Here is a 22036-nt window from a genome sequence, read left to right on the forward strand (position 1 = left end):
GGGAAAGTTAAAATAGGGCTCATGTTACGAACATAGGTCGGTTGCTAAGTACCTGAATTTTGTCCGTGGAACTGCAATGGTTATGAATCATATTTTTAGCGGCACTGTACAGGTAGTCCTTGACTTATGACCAAAATTGAGCCCAAAAAATTCTGTTGCAAAGCGAGACAGTTGTTACATGAGTTTCCCCACTGACTTTGCTTGTCAGAAGGTCGCAAAAGGGGATCACATGATCCGAGGACACTGAGGCCATCATAAGTATGAGCCAGTCACCAAGTGTTCAAATTTTGATCACGTGACTGCAACCGTGATAAATATGAACCACATGGCAGGCGTCCAATTTTGATCACGTGACCATGGGGATGCTGCAATGGTCGTAAGTGTGAAAAATGGTCATATGTCACTTTTTCCAGTGCTGTTGGGACTATGAATGGTTACTAAATGAACAGGACCGCCTGCATCATTTCCTGCGTGTGCATTTAAGAGGTTTCTTCTAGGAAGGTCAAAAAAGTCAAGATGGCCACCATAACCAGAGACACTTTAGACAGCAAGATTGACGGCATATAAATTTAATTTAAAAAACATGCCATTTTTTTACACCATACTTGGAAATGGAGTGGAGATTTAATGACGTGGTTGTGGAGGCCATCTTGACTTTTTTGACCTCATCCCTCTGGACCCCCCCCTCAGATGTTTCAATCCTTGAAGTGTAGGGAATATAAAATGTCCTTGGGTGTATTTTCGTTTTGTTTTGTAACCAGCAGATATTATAGTAACTCACAGGATATACATCTATTTTTCAAACATCCTGAACAAAAGGTATTACATTTGAATAGGCTTTGTGTCTGCACTTGAAAACAATAAATTAAACAAAAAAAAGGCTTTTAAAATATCTCATACAAAAAAACACCTTATCAAGATAATCATAGCCCTCATTTTACATAAAAGCAAAAAGAAATTTTAAAAAGAGAAGTTGTAAATGGAATTCTTAATTTTGTGACCTCTGAGAAATCTATTTATGTTTATAGATTATATGATTTATCACTTTGTTGCTATATGTTTACTGAGAGCACCTGAGACAAATTCCTTTTGTGTCCAAACACCCTTGGCCAATACAGAATCTTCTCTTCTCTTCTCTTCTCTTCTCTTCTCTTCTCTTCTCTTCTCTTCTCTTCTCTTCTCTTCTCTTCTCTTCTCTTCTCTTCTCTTCTCTTCTCTTCTCTTCTCTTCTCTTCCTTTCTCTCTTCCTTTCTCTCTTCCTTTCTCTGTCTTGGAATAAAATGTTGCCATCATTGGCAATAAAACCAGTATTTAAACTAGATACTTCCTGAGTAGCTCCCGCTCCTTGGAACATTCTTCCTGGGAAACAGAAAAAGGACTGCCTTGGAGGGTTTGATGTATACTCGGCTAGCCTATTTCCCTGGTGTCATCAAAAGCAAGTCCCAACTTTAAAAAAAATGTGAGGGTTAAAATAAGCAGTGAAAAATAAAAGGAGAGCCAGTTTGATTAAGGCATCAGCCTAGAATTCAAGAGATGGGGAATTCTGGTCCTGCCTTAGGCATGAAAGCCATCTCGGTCATTTTGGGCCAATCACCAGGAGACGGTGAGTTCTAGCTTTATCTTAGGCATGAAAGCCATCTTGGTCACTTTGTGCCAATCACCAGGAGACGGGGAGTTCTAGCTTTGCCTTAGGCATGAAAGCCGGCTGGGTGACTTTGGACTTTGGACCACTTTGGACTTTGGACCACTCATTCTCTCAGTCCAATCCATCTCACAGGGTTGTTGTTGTGGGGAAAATAGGATGAAGGAGTTATATGTTTGTCACCTTGAGTTACTTATAAAGTAATAAAGGAGAGAGAATGAATGAATGAATGAATGAATGAATGAGAACGGATGGATGGATGGACAGACAGACAAAGTTCCAGGTCATTTGCATCTCTATTTCCTTTCTTCTGCCATCATTTTTTTTATGTGTCCTTAATCTACACCAATATTTCTCAACCTCTGCAACTTTAAGATGCACCGAATCCCAGAATTCCCCAGCTGGAAGCTGAAGTTCATCCACCTTAAAGCATGCTGGGTAGAGGATTCTGGGAGTTGAAATCCACATATCTTAAAATGGCTAAAGCTGGCAAATACTGTCCTAGTCCAGGGCTTTTCAACCAGTGGTATGGGTACCACCAGTGGTACATTTGCACCTGGCAGGTGGTACGTGACCATCCTAGAAAAGTGGTAGCGGGGGAGGGGAATGAGCTGAACTGGTGGCAGCACCGCACAAGCCTGAGTGAGAGACGGCTGGAGCTGCAGGGCTGTCAGGGCTCAGAGGAAGCACCGGGATCAGCGCCAGGCTCCAGCTGGAGCTCGGCACTGATCCTGGCGCTTCTGCTGAGCCCAGAAGAAGCGCCAGTCAGCTGGAATGTTGCAGCATCTCCAGGGTCTTGTGATTTACATTCAGATGTTTGGCAACTGATTCATATTTATGACAGTCACAGTGTCCCAGGGTCATGTGAAGTGACCAAAACCTTCTGCAACCACCCAGCAGATGGGGGGAATAAAAACCAACCCCCCCACCCCACCCCCGCTGCCAATCCTCAACAGAAACACAACAATGAAAACCTCGGACAGGAGGAAGAGCGCTGCTGGGCGGGCAGGCAGGTATCTTGTTCAGCTGTGGCTTGGGGGGCACTTTTTTCCGTGCCATTGTAACTTTGAACAGCCACTAAGCGAACTGTTGTAAGTCGAGGACTACCTGTACTTCATCACTTTTTTCTTTTTTGGGGGCGGGTGTCATCACGTTTTTGACACCTTGACATCCGACTGGTGGTACTCGGATGTTGCCATATCCTAAAAGTGGTACAATGGGTGAAAACGTTGAAAAGCCCTGTCCTAGTGGATAAGATTATGATTTTGTCCTCATTTTCCCCCCAGTTTTTCTTTAGTAAACATTTGCAGAGATTCTATGATTCCAATGCTTCCAGTTTCGTTTGTTTAATGTCTATTCGAAGGTACCTTAGTGCTTAAAAAAGTGACATGATTGTTTTTCACACAACCATTGCAGCAAGCATGTGATCATGTAAATTCACAGTCTCCTGTTGATTGGCCCAAAGTCACCCAGCCGGCTTTCATGCCTAAGGTGGGACTAGAACTCCCAGTCTCCTGGTGATTGGCCCAAAGTCGCCCAGCCGGCTTTCATGCCTAAGGTGGGACTAGAACTCCCAGTCTCCTGGTGTTTGGCCCAAAGTCACCCAGCCAGCTTTCATACCTAAGGTGGGACTAGAACTCCCAGTCTCCTGGTGATTGGCCCAAAGTCACCCAGCCGGCTTTCATGCCTAAAGTGGGACTAGAACTCCCAGTCTCCTGGTGATTGGCCCAAAGTCACCCAGCCGGCTTTCATGCCTAAGGTAGGACTAGAACTCCCAGTCTCCTGGTGATTGGCCCAAAGTCACCCAGCCGGCTTTCATGCCTAAGGTGGGACTAGAACTCCCAGTCTCCTGGTGATTGGCCAAAAGTCACCCAGCCGGCTTTCATGCCTAAGGTGGGACTAGAACTCCCAGTCTCCTGGTGATTGGCCCAAAGTCACCCAACCGGCTTTCCTAAGGTGGGACTAGAAGTCCCAGTCTCCTGGTGATTTGCCCAAAGTCACCCAGCTGGCTTTCATGCCTAAGGTGGGACTAAAACTCCCAGTCTCCTGGTGATTGGCCCAAAGTCACCCAGCTGGCTTTCATGCCTAAGGTGGGACTAGAACTCCCAGTCTCCTGGTGATTGGCCCAAAGTCACCCAGCTGGCTTTCATGCCTAAGGTGGGACTAGAACTCCCAGTCTCCTGGTGATTGGCCCAAAGTCACCCAGCCGGCTTTCATGCCTAAGGTGGGACTAGAACTCCCAGTCTCCTGGTGATTGGCCCAAAGTCACCCAGCCGGCTTTCATGCCTAAAGTGGGACTAGAACTCACAGTCTCCTGGTGATTGGCCCAAAGTCACCCAGCCGGCTTTCATGCCTAAGGTAGGACTAGAACTCCCAGTCTCCTGGTGATTGGCCCAAAGTCACCCAGCCGGCTTTCATGCCTAAGGTGGGACTAGAACTCCCAGTCTCCTGGTGATTGGCCCAAAGTCACCCAGCCGGCTTTCATGCCTAAGGCGGGACTAGAACTCACAGTCTCCTGGTGATTGGCCCAAAGTCACCCAGCCGGCTTTCATGCCTAAGGTGGGACTAGAACTCCCAGTCTCCTGGTGATTGGCCCAAAGTCACCCAACCGGCTTTCCTAAGGTGGGACTAGAAGTCCCAGTCTCCTGGTGATTTGCCCAAAGTCACCCAGCTGGCTTTCATGCCTAAGGTGGGACTAAAACTCCCAGTCTCCTGGTGATTGGCCCAAAGTCACCCAGCTGGCTTTCATGCCTAAGGTGGGACTAGAACTCCCAGTCTCCTGGTGATTGGCCCAAAGTCACCCAGCTGGCTTTCATGCCTAAGGTGGGTCTAGAACTCCCAGTCTCCTGTTGATTGGCCCAAAGTCACCCAGCCGGCTTTCATGCCTAAGGTGGGACTAGAACTCCCAGTCTCCTGGTGATTGGCCCAAAGTCGCCCAGCCGGCTTTCATGCCTAAGGTGGGACTAGAACTCCCAGTCTCCTGGTGTTTGGCCCAAAGTCACCCAGCCAGCTTTCATACCTAAGGTGGGACTAGAACTCCCAGTCTCCTGGTGATTGGCCCAAAGTCACCCAGCCGGCTTTCATGCCTAAAGTGGGACTAGAACTCCCAGTCTCCTGGTGATTGGCCCAAAGTCACCCAGCCGGCTTTCATGCCTAAGGTAGGACTAGAACTCCCAGTCTCCTGGTGATTGGCCCAAAGTCACCCAGCCGGCTTTCATGCCTAAGGTGGGACTAGAACTCCCAGTCTCCTGGTGATTGGCCCAAAGTCACCCAGCCGGCTTTCATGCCTAAGGCGGGACTAGAACTCACAGTCTCCTGGTGATTGGCCAAAAGTCACCCAGCCGGCTTTCATGCCTAAGGTGGGACTAGAACTCCCAGTCTCCTGGTGATTGGCCCAAAGTCACCCAACCGGCTTTCCTAAGGTGGGACTAGAAGTCCCAGTCTCCTGGTGATTTGCCCAAAGTCACCCAGCTGGCTTTCATGCCTAAGGTGGGACTAAAACTCCCAGTCTCCTGGTGATTGGCCCAAAGTCACCCAGCTGGCTTTCATGCCTAAGGTGGGACTAGAACTCCCAGTCTCCTGGTGATTGGCCCAAAGTCACCCAGCTGGCTTTCATGCCTAAGGTGGGACTAGAACTCCCAGTCTCCTGGTGATTGGCCCAAAGTCACCCAGCCGGCTTTCATGCCTAAGGTGGGACTAGAACTCCCAGTCTCCTGGTGATTGGCCCAAAGTCACCCAGCCGGCTTTCATGCCTAAAGTGGGACTAGAACTCACAGTCTCCTGGTGATTGGCCCAAAGTCACCCAGCCGGCTTTCATGCCTAAGGTAGGACTAGAACTCCCAGTCTCCTGGTGATTGGCCCAAAGTCACCCAGCCGGCTTTCATGCCTAAGGTGGGACTAGAACTCCCAGTCTCCTGGTGATTGGCCCAAAGTCACCCAGCCGGCTTTCATGCCTAAGGCGGGACTAGAACTCACAGTCTCCTGGTGATTGGCCCAAAGTCACCCAGCCGGCTTTCATGCCTAAGGTGGGACTAGAACTCCCAGTCTCCTGGTGATTGGCCCAAAGTCACCCAACCGGCTTTCCTAAGGTGGGACTAGAAGTCCCAGTCTCCTGGTGATTTGCCCAAAGTCACCCAGCTGGCTTTCATGCCTAAGGTGGGACTAAAACTCCCAGTCTCCTGGTGATTGGCCCAAAGTCACCCAGCTGGCTTTCATGCCTAAGGTGGGACTAGAACTCCCAGTCTCCTGGTGATTGGCCCAAAGTCACCCAGCCGGCTTTCATGCCTAAGGTGGGTCTAGAACTCCCAGTCTCCTGGTGATTGGCCCAAAGTCACCCAGCCGGCTTTCATGCCTAAGGTGGGACTAGAACTCCCAGTCTCCTGGTGATTGGCCCAAAGTCACCCAGCCGGCTTTCATGCCTAAGGCGGGACTAGAACTCACAGTCTCCTGGTGATTGGCCCAAAGTCACCCAGCCGGCTTTCATGCCTAAGGTAGGACTAGAACTCCCAGTCTCCTGGTGATTGGCCCAAAGTCGCCCAGCCGGCTTTCATGCCTAAGGTGGGACTAGAACTCCCAGTCTCCTGGTGATTTGCCCAAAGTCACCCAACCGCCTTTCCTAAGGTGGGACTAGAACTCCCAGTCTCCTGGTGATTGGCCCAAAGTCACCCAGCTGGCTTTCATGCCTAAGGTGGGACTAGAACTCCCAGTCTCCTGGTGATTGGCCCAAAGTCGCCCAGCCGGCTTTCATGCCTAAGGTGGGACTAGAACTCCCAGTCTCCTGGTGATTTGCCCAAAGTCACCCAACCGCCTTTCCTAAGGTGGGACTAGAAGTCCCAGTCTCCTGGTGATTTGCCCAAAGTCACCCAGCCGGCTTTCATGCCTAAGGTGGGACTAAAACTCCCAGTCTCCTGGTGATTGGCCCAAAGTCACCCAGCTTGCTTTCATGCCTAAGGTGGGACTAGAACTCCCAGTCTCCTGGTGATTGGCCCAAAGTCACCCAGCTTGCTTTCATGCCTAAGGTGGGACTAGAACTCACAGTCTCCTGGTGATTGGCCCAAAGTCACCCAGCCGGCTTTCATGCCTAAGGTGGGACTAGAACTCACAGTCTCCTGGTTTCTAGGCCAACACCTTACCATTATACTAAATTGTCTCTGTCTTTTCTTATCTGCACTCTTCTCTTTAAAGCTACCAGTTTTGAAGTCTTTTAAAACACAGCATCAGAATACATCAGCAAACGTCTTGCCAACATCAGATCAGTCTATATGATCTAATCATTGGCTATTAGTTCTCAGTGCCTGTAACACATACATAGCAGTCAGCTTGTTTTTCCTATGTTGTGAGATTTTTGTCTGATGCCATTTTTAATTTTTTTAAAAAAAATATTTATATTATGTGCAATGTATATGTTTGATATAGTGCGGATGTTAAACAAATATGTATAGCTCTCCCTTGGATCATATTTAACATGTTTAAAAACATGTATTTATGATTAATAATTTTCTGATGTGCAATAGAATTACTGCTATATTCAGTATTGGGCTAGATATTCAGAAAAAATGTAAACCACTAATTGAGGAAGACCCTGTACTGAGTTTACTTCAGACTTCAAACTACAAATTGTGTACACAAGTTTAGGATGGTCGTAAGCAAAGCATTGCTCAGGAAGATGACTTAAAATGTGTGTACTGTATTTGTGTGTGGGGTGTGTGTGTGTGTGTGTGTGTGTGTGTGTGTGTGTGTGTGCAGAGAGGAATAAGAAAAAAACAAGTGGTGCCGCAAGAAGGAGGAGGAGAAGAAGAAGGAGAAGGAGAAGAAGAAAGAAAGAAAGAAAGAAAGAAAGAAAGAAAGAAAGAAAGAAAGAAAGAAGAAAGAAAGAAAGAAAGAAAGAAAGAAAGAAAGAAAGAAAGAAAGAAAGAAAGAAAGAAAGAAAGAGAAAGACTTTGGCCCAGTCTCCCTTTTTCAGCTCAGACTACCTCAAAAGATTGTTGTTCCTGCAAAAGGAAATTTGGAAATTTGCGCTGAGCCTGCAAAGCTCTGCAAAGAAGGTAGGAGAAATATCTAACAAATAAGAGATCCAGTTTGGTTACATGTAGTCCTCGACTTACAACCATTTGTTTGGTGACTGTTCAACCTTACAATGGCACTGAAAAAAGTGACTTACAGTAGCTCATTTAGTGGCCTTTCAAAGTTTCAATCACACCGAAAAAAGTGACACAACAATTTTTCTCACTTATGACCATTGCAACATCCCCGTGGTCACGTGGTCAAAATTCAGATGATTGGGACTCATATTTATGACGGTTGAAGTGTCCCGTGGTCACGTGATCCCCTTTTTGTGACCTTCTGACAAGCAAAGTCAGTGGGCAAGCCAGATTCACTTAACGACTATGTGACTGACTTAAACAACTGCAGTGATTCACTTAACAAGTGTGGCCAGAAAGGTCATAAAATGAGGCAAAACTCACTTAACAACTGTCTTGCTTAGCAACAGAAATTTTGGGCTCAGTTGTAGTTATATGCCAAGGACTACTTGTGGGGAAGCAGGAAGGCCAAGATTATAGTCCCATGAAACTTCACAGGCTGGCTTGTAACCCATTCCTGTCTTCCAGACTGGCTTACCTTGCAGGGTTGTTGTGGGAGAGAAATATGTTTTCTACTGCTCATAGATAAAAAGACACAGCAAATTCTATAATATTATTTGGAACATTTTACATCAGTTCACGAGGTCTGGACCACAAACACATTTAGAAGCTTGTCTTGTACATTTTTTTCTAAACAGACATTTACTGTACCATCTATAGAATTTCCTTCCCTTTTGATGTAGAAAGCTGGCCTGTAATTGTGTAGTCTCTGCTGATGGAAAACAGCTCTACACACTACTTTATTTTTATTTTTTTGTTATTGTTCTTTTTTTTCTTCCAGGGTTGAAAGTGCTCCCAGCAGAAAAGTTTTCTTAGTTCCCCCTCCGGCCCCATATCAAATGCTGTTACAGTGCAGAATAGCTTAAAAATAACAGAAAACAGAATAATAGCTTTGGAAGGGACCTTGAAGGTCTTCTAGTCCACCCCCCCCGCTCAAGAAACTGTAACATTTCAGACAAAATGGCTGTCCAATCTCTTCTTAAAAACCTCCAGTGTTGTAGCGCCCACAGCTTCTGGAGACAAGCCATTCCACTGGCGAATTGTTCTCGCAGTCGATATAAAACTTATTGTAAGTCTCCTTATTTTTGGCTGCCTGAATGCCACATCATGGTATCCAAGCAGCTTCTGGTTTCATCTGTACCAAATGGATAACTCTGAAGGCTAATTTGACGAGGAGTGGAGTTTCACAAAAAAAAACAACAACAACACAACACGAACAAATATTTGAAGAGAAGAGATAGGACCGGTGAAGACAAATGCAGTTTCTGCTTCAACAGGTCGTTCTGATAAAGCTTCTAAAAGTCTGCATTAAATATGAATAGGAGAACTGTTAACGCTACTTCAGATCCCTGGAGGCTACTCACCCAGAAGGAATGTCAGATACTAACAAAATATATCCTAAGCCTAGATCTGCTGTTATCAAGTTGTACTTCAAAATGCCGTTCGGAAAAAAAAGCTTCTGAAGGAATCTAAGATAAAATTCAAAAAGTTTAAATGGAGTAAGTCAAATTCCTTGGACAAGCATCAGGACTCTCAGGATCTGAAGCTGTTAGGAGCCCCTTTTCAAGTGACTGAAAGTTCCCACTTCTTTTGCTGGCATTTAGCAGAAAAAATATCATACGTTTTTTTCTGCTGCGTTTTCCTGTTTCCCAGACTGTGCAAACTTGTCCTTCGTGAGATCAGCTTTCTAACAATCAAGGGTACCTATTTATCCAGAGGAGGGGGGGGGAAATAAAATTGATCACCACCCCTGAAAAGCACAATCGGAGAAGGCTGCTATCTCCCTTACAGCTGCAGAAGTGAAGGACTAACCATTATTCTCTTTTTTTGGTTATTGTACCTCTGATTTTTATTTATTTATTATTTATAGGTCAGGACCCTCACCACCACCAACACGGTCACTTGCAAACATTTCCAGAAAACTCAGCTAAAGCAGTTCCTTGGTAAAGAAAGTCAGAAAGGGCTTTAATTATGGCCTGTTTCTGCATTTGCATATGCACAAGACGAGAACAAGGCGTTCAAAAGCCTGGCTATGAGCAACGTTGGGTGGCTGGCTAATCAGGAATTATTCAAAAAAGGAGAAGGGTGCAGCAATCGCTCGAAGAACAACGGAGTCTGCGGAGGGAGAAGTGAAGGAGTAAAAGTTTTGTGGGTGGGAGAAGCTAAAGGAAGAGGGAGGGAAAGAAATTATTGGCAAGCAAGGGATGGTGCTTCGCATCAGTGTAACAGTGAGCAATAAGCTTCTTTCCTCTCATTGTACACCACCCTTCCCTCCTCCTGCCCACCCAGGACCCTATAAATAATTCGTTTTCTCCTGTCTTTTTCACTTCCCAGTTTTTAAGGCAGCAGGGAAAGCCAGCCTAGGAGACCAGAAGAGGACCTTAAGAGAAGGGGAGAAAGAAAAGGAGAAAAGGGCGAAGAGGAGAAAGAAGAAGGAGGAGAAAGAGAAGAAGAAGACCAGAGAAGGAAGAACATCATGGCTAGTGAATTAAAGAGGCTAGCTTTCTGGAGAGCTGTCGTGGCTGAATTTCTGGCCATGAGTCTCTTCATCTTCATCAGCATCGGCTCAGCCCTGGGTTTCCGATTCCCTGTGACGGTCAACAAGACCGTCACGCCCATTCAAGACAACGTGAAGGTCTCCTTGGCTTTTGGCATCTCCATTGCCACCATGGCCCAAATTGTGGGCCACATCAGTGGAGCCCACTTGAACCCAGCTGTGACTTTGGGTCTTCTGCTCAGCTGCCAGATCAGCGTTCTCCGGGCTGTCATGTACATCGTGGCGCAGTGCTTGGGGGCTGTGGTGGGCACTGCCATTCTTTCCGGCATCACGTCCAATCTGAAGGACAATTTGTTGGGACTCAATGAGGTAAGTGGGCTGGGAAGCGCTTCTTGTCTGCTGGGTGGGGGGGGGGAGAGGCTGATTTTAAAGATTCTAGTCCTCATGGGCGATGGAAGCACGAATTGGCCCCCCGCTGCTCCAAATGAATTGAGGATGTTGGTGATGTCCTTCGGCATGCTTAGCTGGTGGGAGATTAATTCCGTGGCAACCAGGAGAGCAAACTCTTCTTTCGATGGGTTTTCAGGAATTTCCCCCCCCCCCAAGAGCTGCTCATAAGATTTTGCCTCCAGCCAGAGTTGGTGCTTTGTAACAGCTGGGTGTGAAACGAAGAACAGCTATTGTAGCTAGAGATAAGAACGGGGCAGAGCATGGGGTTGTTAATGGGGACGTAAAGGCATATTTGGTCACGTGTGGTTGGGAGATAAGCTCCAAAGGATGGACATTTTACCCCTTGACAAGGCGAATTTTAAATACTGGAGCTCTCCAGGTTTCCAATTGCCCCGTGTTGGTCATCTGATGACCGCATGGGATTTTCTTTGTGGAAAGGATGTTGACAACCTGCATTCCTTGTTCAGCCTTGAAGCCAAATGCTTCACCAAAGTCTCTGGTGGAATTTGAAGTACACTGTCCTAGAACCCAGAATTCACTGGAATGAAACTGGTGTCCTGACTGGAGCATCCAAGCATGAAGATTGAGAGTTTAAGTCTGAGGGCTTAGCTGGTTACAGTGAGGGAGCAGGCAGAAGTTCAACAAGTGGAATCCTCCACCTCCACCCTGCCCTCCTCTTTCCTTTTCACCTCCTTCCTTCCTTCCTTCCTTCCTTCCTTCCTTCCTTCCTTCCTTCCTTCCTTCCTTCCTTCCTTCCTTCCTTCCTCCCTCCCTCCCTCCCTCCCTCTCTCCCATCTCCTCCTCCCCTCCTCCTCCTTTCTCCTCTCTTCTTCTCCTCCTCCTCCCTCTCCCTTTCCTCCTCCCTCTCCCCCTCCCTCCCTCCCCTCCTCCTCCTCCCCCCTCCTTTCTTCCTCCTCCTCTTGTGTCTGTGTGTTTGTGTGTGAGTTACTCTGTTTTTCTTAAAACTATAGGGTTCAGAGGAATTAAAACTGGGCGTGGCCCCTTTGGTCTCCTTCAAACACAGAAACATGTCAGTCATCAGGCTGTACCTACAGCCTGACTCTTATCTTCTCTAGCAGACTACTCCAATGGAGAGATTCAAAGATATTCAACCAGCAGTTTGTGCTCATAGATGGTCTCTTATCTTCTCTAGCAGACCACTTTGGAGACATTCATAGTCACCAAGGCAAATAGAGACGCCAGCCTGGGGCAGCCCATTCCAGGACTGTGTCTTTAAGAAGGGCACAAAAGGGAAGCTGGGAAAGCCTTTCAGTTTTCATGCTTTGATGCACCAGTCTCCTTTAATAGGAGTGACCAAAAAGAGTGAGCATTTGGCCGTCTTCCACCCTTGCACGTGTAGGCACGCCCTTTGCACGCTCAGGCATAACCTATGTCCCTTGGCACATGTCTCTGGGGACTCTCAGTTGCAACAGTCAGTGTGTCACCTCACCTTCCTGGCCCAGTTTACAGAATCTAAGGAGGTGCTTGATTCTTTATGACAAGAGTTCCCCAACCTTTCCAGCCTTGCAGTCCAGCTGGAGGAAGGGGAAGAGGAGATGGTTCCACATGAGCGGTGGGCAAGCCCGTGCATACAGCTCCATTTTGCACTAGGGGTGAGTACACACGCCCACCGCTTGTGCAAATGGAGCACGCATGCACATGTTCGGCCACTGCTCACACAAGTGGGGATGCACATGAGTGCACTCGCCCACCATTACTGCGGCCCAGTTCCAAACAGTTCAATTCATGGTAGTGGGCTACATCCTGGGAGTTGGGGACTGCTGACATCTGAAGTTCCACCAGGCAACAGCTCAAAATGGTTCTTAGCTTCAATCTGAAGTTTTCAAAGTTGAAAGCAATCAATCAATCAATCAATCAACCAGAATAGAGCTCAAGCAGGAGACCCTATGCCATTTCAGACAATCTTCCAGTGATGGAGCACCCACAACTTCTGGTGGCAAGCAGTTCCACTGGTTAATTGTCCTCACTGTCAGGAAGTTTCTCCTTAATTCAAGGATCCTTCTCTCCTTGATTAGTTTCCAACCATTGTTTCTCGTCCTGCCCTCTGGTGTTTTGGAGAATAATTCGACGCCCTCTTCTTTGTGGCAGCCCCTCAGATACTGGAAGATTTTTATCATGTCACCCCTTGTTTCTTCTTTTCTCTAGACTGGCCATATTCCTGCAACTGTTCTTCATAGGTTTTTGTCTCCAGGACTTTAATCATCTTAGTTGCTCTTCTTTGCACTCCCCCCCCCAAAGTTTCAACGTCTGTTTTGTAATTTTTTCAGTTTTTTAAGCAATGTGTTGCTCCTTATTTATCTACCCCTCTTTAAAACCAGGCTGATCAAATATTGGAGTAAGTGGGTGCACACTAAGGCATGGCAAGGGGTCCAAAGGATAAGGTCAAAAAAGGCAATATGGTGATTCAGAGGGTCCGATCAAAGTTGCAACTATTTTTATGTGCATTTCATTTTGGCTTTTTGATCATACTTTGCAGACTGCCTGCATGATGAGGTCCAGGTTTGCCTGTCCATGTTCTAATATCTGCAAGAAAAATCTTCTCCACTGGCTAAAACAAAGAGGATCATTACACCAATGCTTTCTTTTTTCATGCATGTTTAGGGGGCCACCAATTATTAGAAAGTTTGTCATGGAATTGTGCAGCAGCTGTCCAGATAAAATTGGAAACACACACCATCTTGAAGTCTTTTATATAAGTATAAATATGTTTAATGTTCAAATTTACAGGAGTCTTTGTCCTCATCCAGAAAAGGAAGAACATAAGATAGTCAGGAACACACAAACATCATGAGGTAAATCTAAACTGTGTACAGAGCACACAGAAGAAAAAGGCGGGAAAAAAGGGAAACTCCCCCTTCTCTCCCAGCAACCAATCATAGGGTAGATTGCCGCATGCAGGAGCCCCCACTCTCCAACCAATGAACTACAACTGTGTATTCTGGCGCATTGTACACTTTACTGTTTCAGATAATAAATTCAATATCCTAACAAGGTTCTCCATCATTTAAGAATGCTTAGGAGCATGCAGCATTTTTTTCTACTTGCAAAAAAGAAATTCACACAACTTTTCTTATACCTCCCAACTTAATCACCTCCTCCTCCTCCTCCTCCTCCTCCTCCTCCTCCTTCTTCTTCTTCTATTTCTCCTCCTCCTCCTCCTCCTCCTCCTCCTCCTCCTCCTCCTTTGGCTTAAAATCGGGGTGAATGGATGGATGGATGGAAGGAAGGAAGAATGGAAGGAAGGAAGGAAGGAAGGGATGGATGGACAATGGATGGGAGGACAGTGGAAGAAAGGAAGAAAGGGATGGAAGGATGGATGGGTGAAAATGGAAGAATGGATGGGATGGGTAGATAGGAAGGAAGGAAAGGATGGGTGGATGGGATGGGATGGGTGGATACATAGGAAGGAAGGGAGATGGATGGATGGATAATGGATGGAAGGACAGCAGATGGAAGAAAGGAAGAAAAAGATGGATGGATGCATGCATGCATGGATGGAAGAATGGATGGGTGGATAGATAGGAGGGAAGGAAGGAAGGAAGGAAGGAAGGAAGGAAGGAAGGAAGGAAGGAAGAAAGATAATATCCCATGCTCGGTTATTGAGTTTCAGCAAAATCACTTCACACAGTGGTAGATTCCTTCAGGGTCCACACAACCAACTAGTATCTGCCTAGAACACCAGCCAAACCACCTGACCTGACTTGGATTTATAAACATTGATTCTTCATGCCAGAAGTCCATTCTCTTGACTATGGCAGTATTGAAAATGTAAGGTCAGAGAATGTTGGAGATCAGCCTGGGGAAGAAGCTTTCTTCCTTAAAAAGGTAAAGGTAAAGGTTCCCCCGCACATGCGTGCTAGTCGTTTCTGACTCTAGGGGCCGGTGCTCATCTCCGTTTCAAAGCCAAAGAGCCAGCGCTTGTCCGAGGACGTCTCCGTGGTCATGTGGCCGGCATGACTAGACGCCAAAGGCGCACGGAATGCTGTTACCTTCCCACCGCAGTGGTCACTATTTTTCTACTTGCATTTTTACGTGCTTTCGAACTGCTAGGTGGGCAGAAGCTGGGACGAGTAACAGGCGCTCACTCTGCTACGCGGCACTCGGGATTCGACCCGCCAAACTGCCGACCTTCCGATCGACAAGCTCAGCGTCCTAACCCACTGAGCCACCGCGTCCCTATAGGTTGGCAGAACCTGGGACGAGTAACAGGCGCTCACTCTGCTATGCGGCACTCGGGATTCAACCCGCCAAACTGCCAATCTTCTGATCGACAAGCTCAGCGTCCTAACCCACTGAGCCTTAGGTTGTGGTAAATGACACGGCAGCACAGTGAGGACTAGAAAGCTGTTTAGACTAACTACTGTTAGAGGAAGAGCAGTTAGCATAGAAATGAAGAATTGTATCTCTCTTATTCAGGGGTGAGATACTATTAATATGGTCTGTCTGAGCCGGGTATTTCCCCTCTCTAAAAAATAAAATACAATTTAAAAACTTGTCCCCTACCTGGAAATTCCCCCATGAAAAAACACACGAGATTCCCCCTTTTTCTTTTTCATGGTGCAATATTGGAGTCCAAAGCCCCTTTTCCTTAGTGACTAGATATTTGGCTTTTATTTTATTCTATTGCAATAGCAAACCAGGGCTTCTGTTCTGGAGGCGAAATGCTACGGTTTGTCTACCTCCATTCTTGGCCCATTAGAAATTGCCATCTGTGGTCACAGGAAGGAAAACAAAGGGGAAGCCAACGAGAGAAGGAAAGGAGGGAGGGAGGGAAGGAGGAAGGAAAAGAGCAAGAGAAAAGAGCAAGTGAAAGAAAGGAAGGAAGAAAGAAAGAAAAAGAAAGAAAGAAAGAGAGAAAGAAAGAGAAAGAAAGAAAGAAAGAAAGAAAGAAAGAAAGAAAGAAAGAAAGAAAGAAAGAAAGAAAGAAAAGAGAGAAAGAGGGAAGGAAGGAAGGAAGGAAGAAAGCAAGGGGAGAGAAGAAAAGAGAGAGAGAGAGAGAAAGAAAGAAAGAGAAAGAAAGAAAGAAAGAAAGAAAGAAAGAAAGAAAGAGGGAAGGAAGGAAGGAAGAAAGCAAGGGGAGAGAAGAAAAGAGAGAGAGAGAGAAAGAAAGAGAAAGAAAGAAAGAAAGAAAGAAAAGAGAGAGGGAGGATAAACAGGGAAGTGAAAGAAGGAAGGAGAGAGGGAGGAAGGGAAGAAAAGAAAAAGGGGAGGAAAGGAAAATAAAGGAAAAAGAGGGAAGGAAGGGGAAGGAGATGGAGAAGGGAGGATAAATGGAGGGAAGCGAAGCTTCATCCTAGCTGAGCGGAAAAACTCTACCATTTTTTTGCTGTTGGATCCTGGACAAATTCTCCCTGCCAATCCTAGTCAGAACACATTGGGCCTTTATCTTTCTGCTGCTTTGCGTCTATCTTTTATTTTTCAATCGTTGTATGCACTTAAATCACTTTTTGGAGAGGCTTCTTGGCGCTTGAAGGACTGAAGTGCTGATGAATAGACGCAGTGAGCGAGTCAGGAAGACAGGGGACAGAGGTTTCATTGACTGTTTGTCATCTCAGGCCAATTCTTCTGTTTCTTGGATCCATTTTTCTTCCTAACAGAGAACAGAAACAGAGGAGACTACTATAAACAATCATTTGCTGACTTTATTAGGCAAGCAACCTCCTTATCCTAGGAACAAAATGTCTAACAATGTGACGCTTGGTTTTGGAAAACTCCACATCTGGGCTGCAAACATACAAGTGGCCACTAGGGGGCAAGAAAGACTCTTAAACTCATGGGCGCTATCTCTGGCTAGACAGATTTTTGCAGGCTGGTTAAAGTCCAGCTAGATATTTGGATTCTTTTACCTGTTCAGGAAAGTTTGATTTCCAGTCTGGTTTTGCCTCAGGGAAAAACTAACGTACCTCAGGATGAATGGGGAACGCCAGTTTTCATCTCCTTTAAGGGTCATTATTCAGTTGTCTTCAGCAACCCTAAATTTTGAGCATGCAAGAAAACAGTGCTGAGAGATGGAAAAAATAATATCTATAAATAATATATTGCTTATTCAAAAAGGTCTTTCCCCCCCCAAAGTTCACCTTCAATCACTGAGGAATTCTGGGAGTTGAAGTCCGCAAGTCTTAAAGTTGCCAAGTTTGCAGACCCCTGCTCTGTAGAAAAAAAAACAAATGTAAAATCTCAGACATTTGGATGAGAAGGGTGAGAATTTCTGCCTTCCCAACTTCTGACTGTAATTTCTGTTGAACTAGGGAGTGGGGAAGTCCAGTTCAGCAGCATAGACTTTAATAGATTTTAATTTGCCATGTTTGGAATTCACATTCGCCATTCAACCAGTCAATTCCCCTCATGTCAGGTTTTTATTTTGTGCTTGGCAAAAGAGAGAGAGAGAGAGAGAGAGAGAGAGAGAGAGAGAGAGAGAGAGAGAGAAGAGGAAATAAAATCCTCTACAAAGTTGTCAACCAAACTTTTTAAAGGTTGCAAAGTTTTGGAAAGAAAAGCTACGTTTCCAAGTCACTAATGGTTTCAAAGCCTGAAATTTGCAGCAATGACCATTTCCTTTCTTCCTCCTTAACTCCTCCTCCTCCTCCTCCTCCTCCTCCTCCTCCTCCTCCTCCTCCTCCTCCTCCTCCTCCTCCTCCTCCTCCTCTTCTTCTTCTTCTTCTTCTTCTTCTTCTTCTTCTTCTTCTTCTTCTTCTTCTTCTTCTTCTTCTTCTTCCTCCTCCTCCTCCTCCTCCTCCTCCTCCTCCTCCTCCTCCTCCTCCTCCTCTGTTGACCATTAGGGTGCATTTTGGGATCTTCTGGGATGGGCCAAATGGCAAAAGAATACAGCCTGGGACCACAAGCTTTCCAACTGGCAGCTGCATGGATAGTAAGAAAAGGCTTGTTCCTGAGCATAGGCTGAGTATTTTATCTAAGAATGGCCTTATGAAGACACAAAACTAACAAGGAGAAACTTGACTTTTGACTTTTCTCAAAGCTGGCATTTGAGAACCTACCTGTTGGAAAAATACCCTCTGCCCCACTGCCAATCTGGGACTATACAGGATAATAGAGCCAGTTCTTGACTTACAACCGTTTCTTAGTGATGTTCCCAGCTGCCTTCCAACCAGCCTAGTCAATGGCAGAAGCTGGATACACTTAACAACCATGTGCTTCTTTTTAATAGTCGCAGTGATTTGCTTAGTCAAGGCAAAACGGTCATAAAACTCATTTAACTACTGTCTTGTTTAGCAATGGTAGTTCTTCTCTCAAATGTTGTTGTAAGTCGAAGACAGCCTGCATATTTTTTTTAAGTCCTATGACCACAGGGGCAAGGGCAGACTTCTAAACTTTGGAACCGGTTTGTAAGTAGCTTTCAGCGTGGTTCGTTGTATTGTCAAATGGTCGTTAAGCAGTCGGTCATAAGTCGAGGACTACCTGGATGTGGCTGTATAATAGCAGACTCTTGCAAGTCTGCTTGTTTGGGATTTCCTGTCCTTCTTACAACCCGTTGAATCCCCCTCCAAGGTAAATTATGGGTCCTTTGATAGATATCATGGATAACAACTAACCTAGGAGAGAAGCAACCTAGAACTAAGGAGAAATTTCCTGACAGTGAGGACAATTAATCAGTGGAAGGACTTCCCTCCAGAAGCTGTGAATGCTCCAACACTGGAAGTTTTTAAGAAGAGACTGGACATTTGTCTGGAATGGTATAGGGTTTCCTACCTGAGAGGGGGTTGGACTAGATGACCTCCAAGGTCCCTTCCAACTTTCTTATACTGTTTTATTGCTGAGGGATAGGGATACACTTTTCTATGTGCAGGACAAGAAGCTGAGTTTCGGTGTCGTTTATTTGTGTAGAAATCCTTTGTGTTCTTAAGGCAACTGTTTCCAAGCTTATGCCTAAATTTTGTGGCATGGAAACTTTTGTTAACTTTTTCCTATGGCAACTAAGGGAGGGAGACAGAGCGTAAAGGCTAAAGAAATGATGTCAAGGAAGGGGGGAAAAATAGAGATCTGTTTTTTTCTCCTCTGTTTTTACTGGCAAGGTAGAACATTATAATTCAGAGTCCAGATAGCTTGCCTGGACTTCAGCCCCCAGAATTCCCCAGCCTCCATACAATTCCCTAGAATTCTGGGAGTTGAAGTCCATACATCTTAAAGTTGCCAAGGTTGAAAAAAATATTTCTGAGGATGATTAAGTTTTTGGTGATTAATAGACACATCTGTGGTGCGTTCTTGGAAACAACTGTGGAAACAGTTTACCCCTGTCTTTTTCTGGAATAGGGACGTGGTGGCTCAGTGGGTTAGAACGCTGAGCTTGTCGATCAGAAGGTCTGCAGTTTGGCAGGTCGAATCCCGAGTGCCGCGTAACAGAGTGAGCGCCTGTTACTCGTCCCAGCTTCTGCCAACCTAGCAGTTCAAAAGCACGTAAAAATGCAAGTAGAAAAATAGGAACCACTACGGTGGGAAGGTAACAGCATTCTGTGCGCCTTTGGCGTCTAGACATGCCGGCCACATGACCACGGAGACGTCCTCGGACAAGCGCTGGCTCTTCGGCTTTGAAACGGAGATGAGCACCGGCCCCTAGAGTTGGAAATGACTATCACGCATGTGCGGGGGAACCTTTACCTTTACCTTTTTTCTGGAATGGTTTTCAATTTCTGAAAGATCTCCTGGTGGCCTCCACTCCTGTGGTGTCCTTGCTGTTCTCTGAGCTTGGATGATTTATGACACAATAGCATCATCAGTGCTAATGAGTTTGGCTTTGCACCCGGCTTATATTCCAGTAATCCTCAACTTATCACCACAATTGAGCCCCAAATATCCATCGCTAAGCAAGACAGCTGTTAAGTGAGTTTTACCCCATTTTGTGACCTTTCTTGAAAATCTGACATTACTTGTCAGAAGGTCACAAAAGGGGATCACATGACCCTGGGAAACTCCAGCTGTCATAAATATAAATAATATGAGTTATCAAATATCTGATTTTTCATCATGTGATCATGGGAATCCTGCAACAGTTGTAAATATGTCACTTCTTTAAGTGCTGTTGTAACTTTGGACAGTCATTAAATTGATAGTTGTAAGTCAACAACTACCTGTATAATAGTTAGTCCTGCCTCTGTTGATGAGACGTGCTTTTCTCGTTGGTAGTTCCTTGATTAGGGTACTGGTGTCTGCTGGCTTATTTATCTGGTGTTAATCCCTGCTTATCTAGGTATAGACTGTCGGAGAGATTGTGCTCTTTGTCTTTTGCTTCCTGCTTATCTTTTTCATTTTCTCTCTTTAATGGTGTATAAATGTGATTTACTATAAATATGGTTTACCATAAAAGTGAATTTTGTAGAATTCACTATTTGGAGATTTCCTAGTGGTCTCCCTTCCAAGTCTGCTTAGGACCTATTAGGTGCTGATATCTGTAAGCCAATCATAATAAGCCCAGGAAAATTCTCATTCAATTATAGAAGAAAACTCCTTGCAGAAGAGGAGAGGATTTTGCAAAAATTCTGATGGGTTAATATAGCATTCGTGCACATTTATGCGGCAAGATGTGGGGGCTTTCAACTTTGAGCCAATCACTAGGAAACTGTGAGTTCTAGTCCCACCTTGGCATGAAAGCCAGCTGGGTGACTTTGGGCCAATCACCAAGAGAGGGTGAGTTGTAGTCCCACCTTAAGCAAGAAAGCCAGCTGAGAGACTTTGAGACAATCACCAGGAGACGGTGAGTTCTAGTCCCGCTTTAGGCAGGAAAGCCAGCTGGGTGACTTTGGGCCATTCACCAGGAGATGGTGAGTTCTAGTTTCGCCTTAGTCACGAAAGCCAGCTGGGTGACTTTGGGCCATTCACCAGGAGACGGTGAGTTCTAGTCCCACCTCAGGCATGAAAGCCAGCTGGGTGACTTTGGGCCAATCACCAGGAGACAGTAAGTTCTAGTCACGCCTTAGGCACAAAAAAACTGGCTGGGTGATTTGGGCCAATCAACTAGGAGACCGTGAGTGTCAGTCACTCCTTAGGAATGAAAGATGGCTTCATGATTTTGGGCCAATAACTAGGAGACTCTGAGTTCTAGTCCCACTTAAGCGTGAAAATCAGCTTGGTGTCTTAGGCCAATCACCAGGAGACAGGAGTTCTAGTCCTGTCTTAGACATAAAGTCAGCTGGGTGACTTTTGAGCAATCCCTCTGTTTCAATCCTAACCACCTCAGAGGGTTGTGGGAAAACAGGACGAAGAAGAAGTTTAACTCCTCAAATTACTGTAATTAATTAAAGCGGGATTTTTAAAAAATTGTAATAATCCTGGCAAAATACAGCCATTTGCGTCTTGTTGTCAGGCTCTTTTTTCAAAGCTCTTCTGTTGGAGATTCCTTCTTTAACACAGAAGTTGAAACTTCACAAAAGGAGACTTTGGCACGGTTAAGCCATTCACTCCTAATTTAATTGCCTAGTTTTATGCCTTCTTCCCCCAGCTAGGACTGCAAGCTCGATTCAGCATCATGTGAAATTGGCTTTTTCATCCCCACATTCCAATCTTGCTGTGAAATGTCACAACCCATGTACCAACTTCTCTTATAGAATAGCAGAGTTGAAAGGGACCTTGGAAGTCATCTAGTCCAACCCCTTGCTCAGGCAGGAAGCCCTATACCGTTTTAGACAAATGACTATCCAGTCTCTTCTTAAAAAACTCCAGGGATGGAGCACCCAGAGTTTCTGGAGGCAAGTGGTTCCACTGGTTAATTGCTCTCACTCTCCGGAAATTTAGATTGGTTTTCTCCTTGATGAGTTTCTATCCGTTGCTTCTTGTCCTGCCTTCAGGGGCTTTGGAGAATAGCTTGACTGCTCTTCTTCGTGGCAACCCCTGAGATATTGGAACTCTGCTATTATGTCCCCACTCGTCCTTCTCTTCATTAAACTAGACATACCCAATTCCAGCAACCATTCTTTGTATGTTTAGGCCTCCAGTCCCCTAATCGTCTTTGTTGTTCATGTCTGCACTCTTTCTAGAGTCTCAACATCTTTTTTATAACATGGTGACCAAAACTGCATGCAGTTTTCCAATTGTGGTCTTACCAGAGCATTTAAAAGCGGTACTATCTGTTCTCATGATCTTGATGCTATCCTTCTGTTGATGTAGCCAAGGACTGCACTGGCATTTTTGGCAGCTGCAGCACATGGCTGGCTCATATTGCCCTATCTCTGCCCTTTTGAGAATTGCTTTTAATTTCATTCCAAGTGTTGCCATGTAAAGCAGATCGTGCCCCAAAGCGACGATGGGATCTTGAGGTTGGTGCCAGTGACTTGATCC

At 45.6% G+C, this 22036-nt stretch overlaps 1 protein-coding gene across 3 annotated transcripts in view; it reads left to right on the forward strand.

Moving 5' to 3' along the window:
* The first annotated feature begins 9872 nt into the window (after positions 1-9872).
* Positions 9873-22036, forward strand: part of AQP1 (aquaporin 1 (Colton blood group)) — a 35156-nt gene continuing 22992 nt past the window's right edge. The window contains exons 1-2 of one of the 3 annotated variants that reach the window (XM_083377025.1): positions 9873-10010; positions 10117-10648. In XM_083377025.1, the coding sequence (XP_083233151.1) occupies positions 10259-10648 (390 nt within the window). In that variant the 5' untranslated portion in view covers positions 9873-10010; positions 10117-10258. The remainder of the gene's footprint in view (positions 10011-10116; positions 10649-22036) is intronic. The other 2 variants (XM_083377026.1, XM_083377027.1) reach the window with 2 other exon arrangements.

Source organism: Vipera ursinii, assembly GCF_947247035.1.
Source record: "Vipera ursinii genome assembly, chromosome: Z".
NCBI lineage: Eukaryota > Metazoa > Chordata > Lepidosauria > Squamata > Viperidae > Vipera > Vipera ursinii.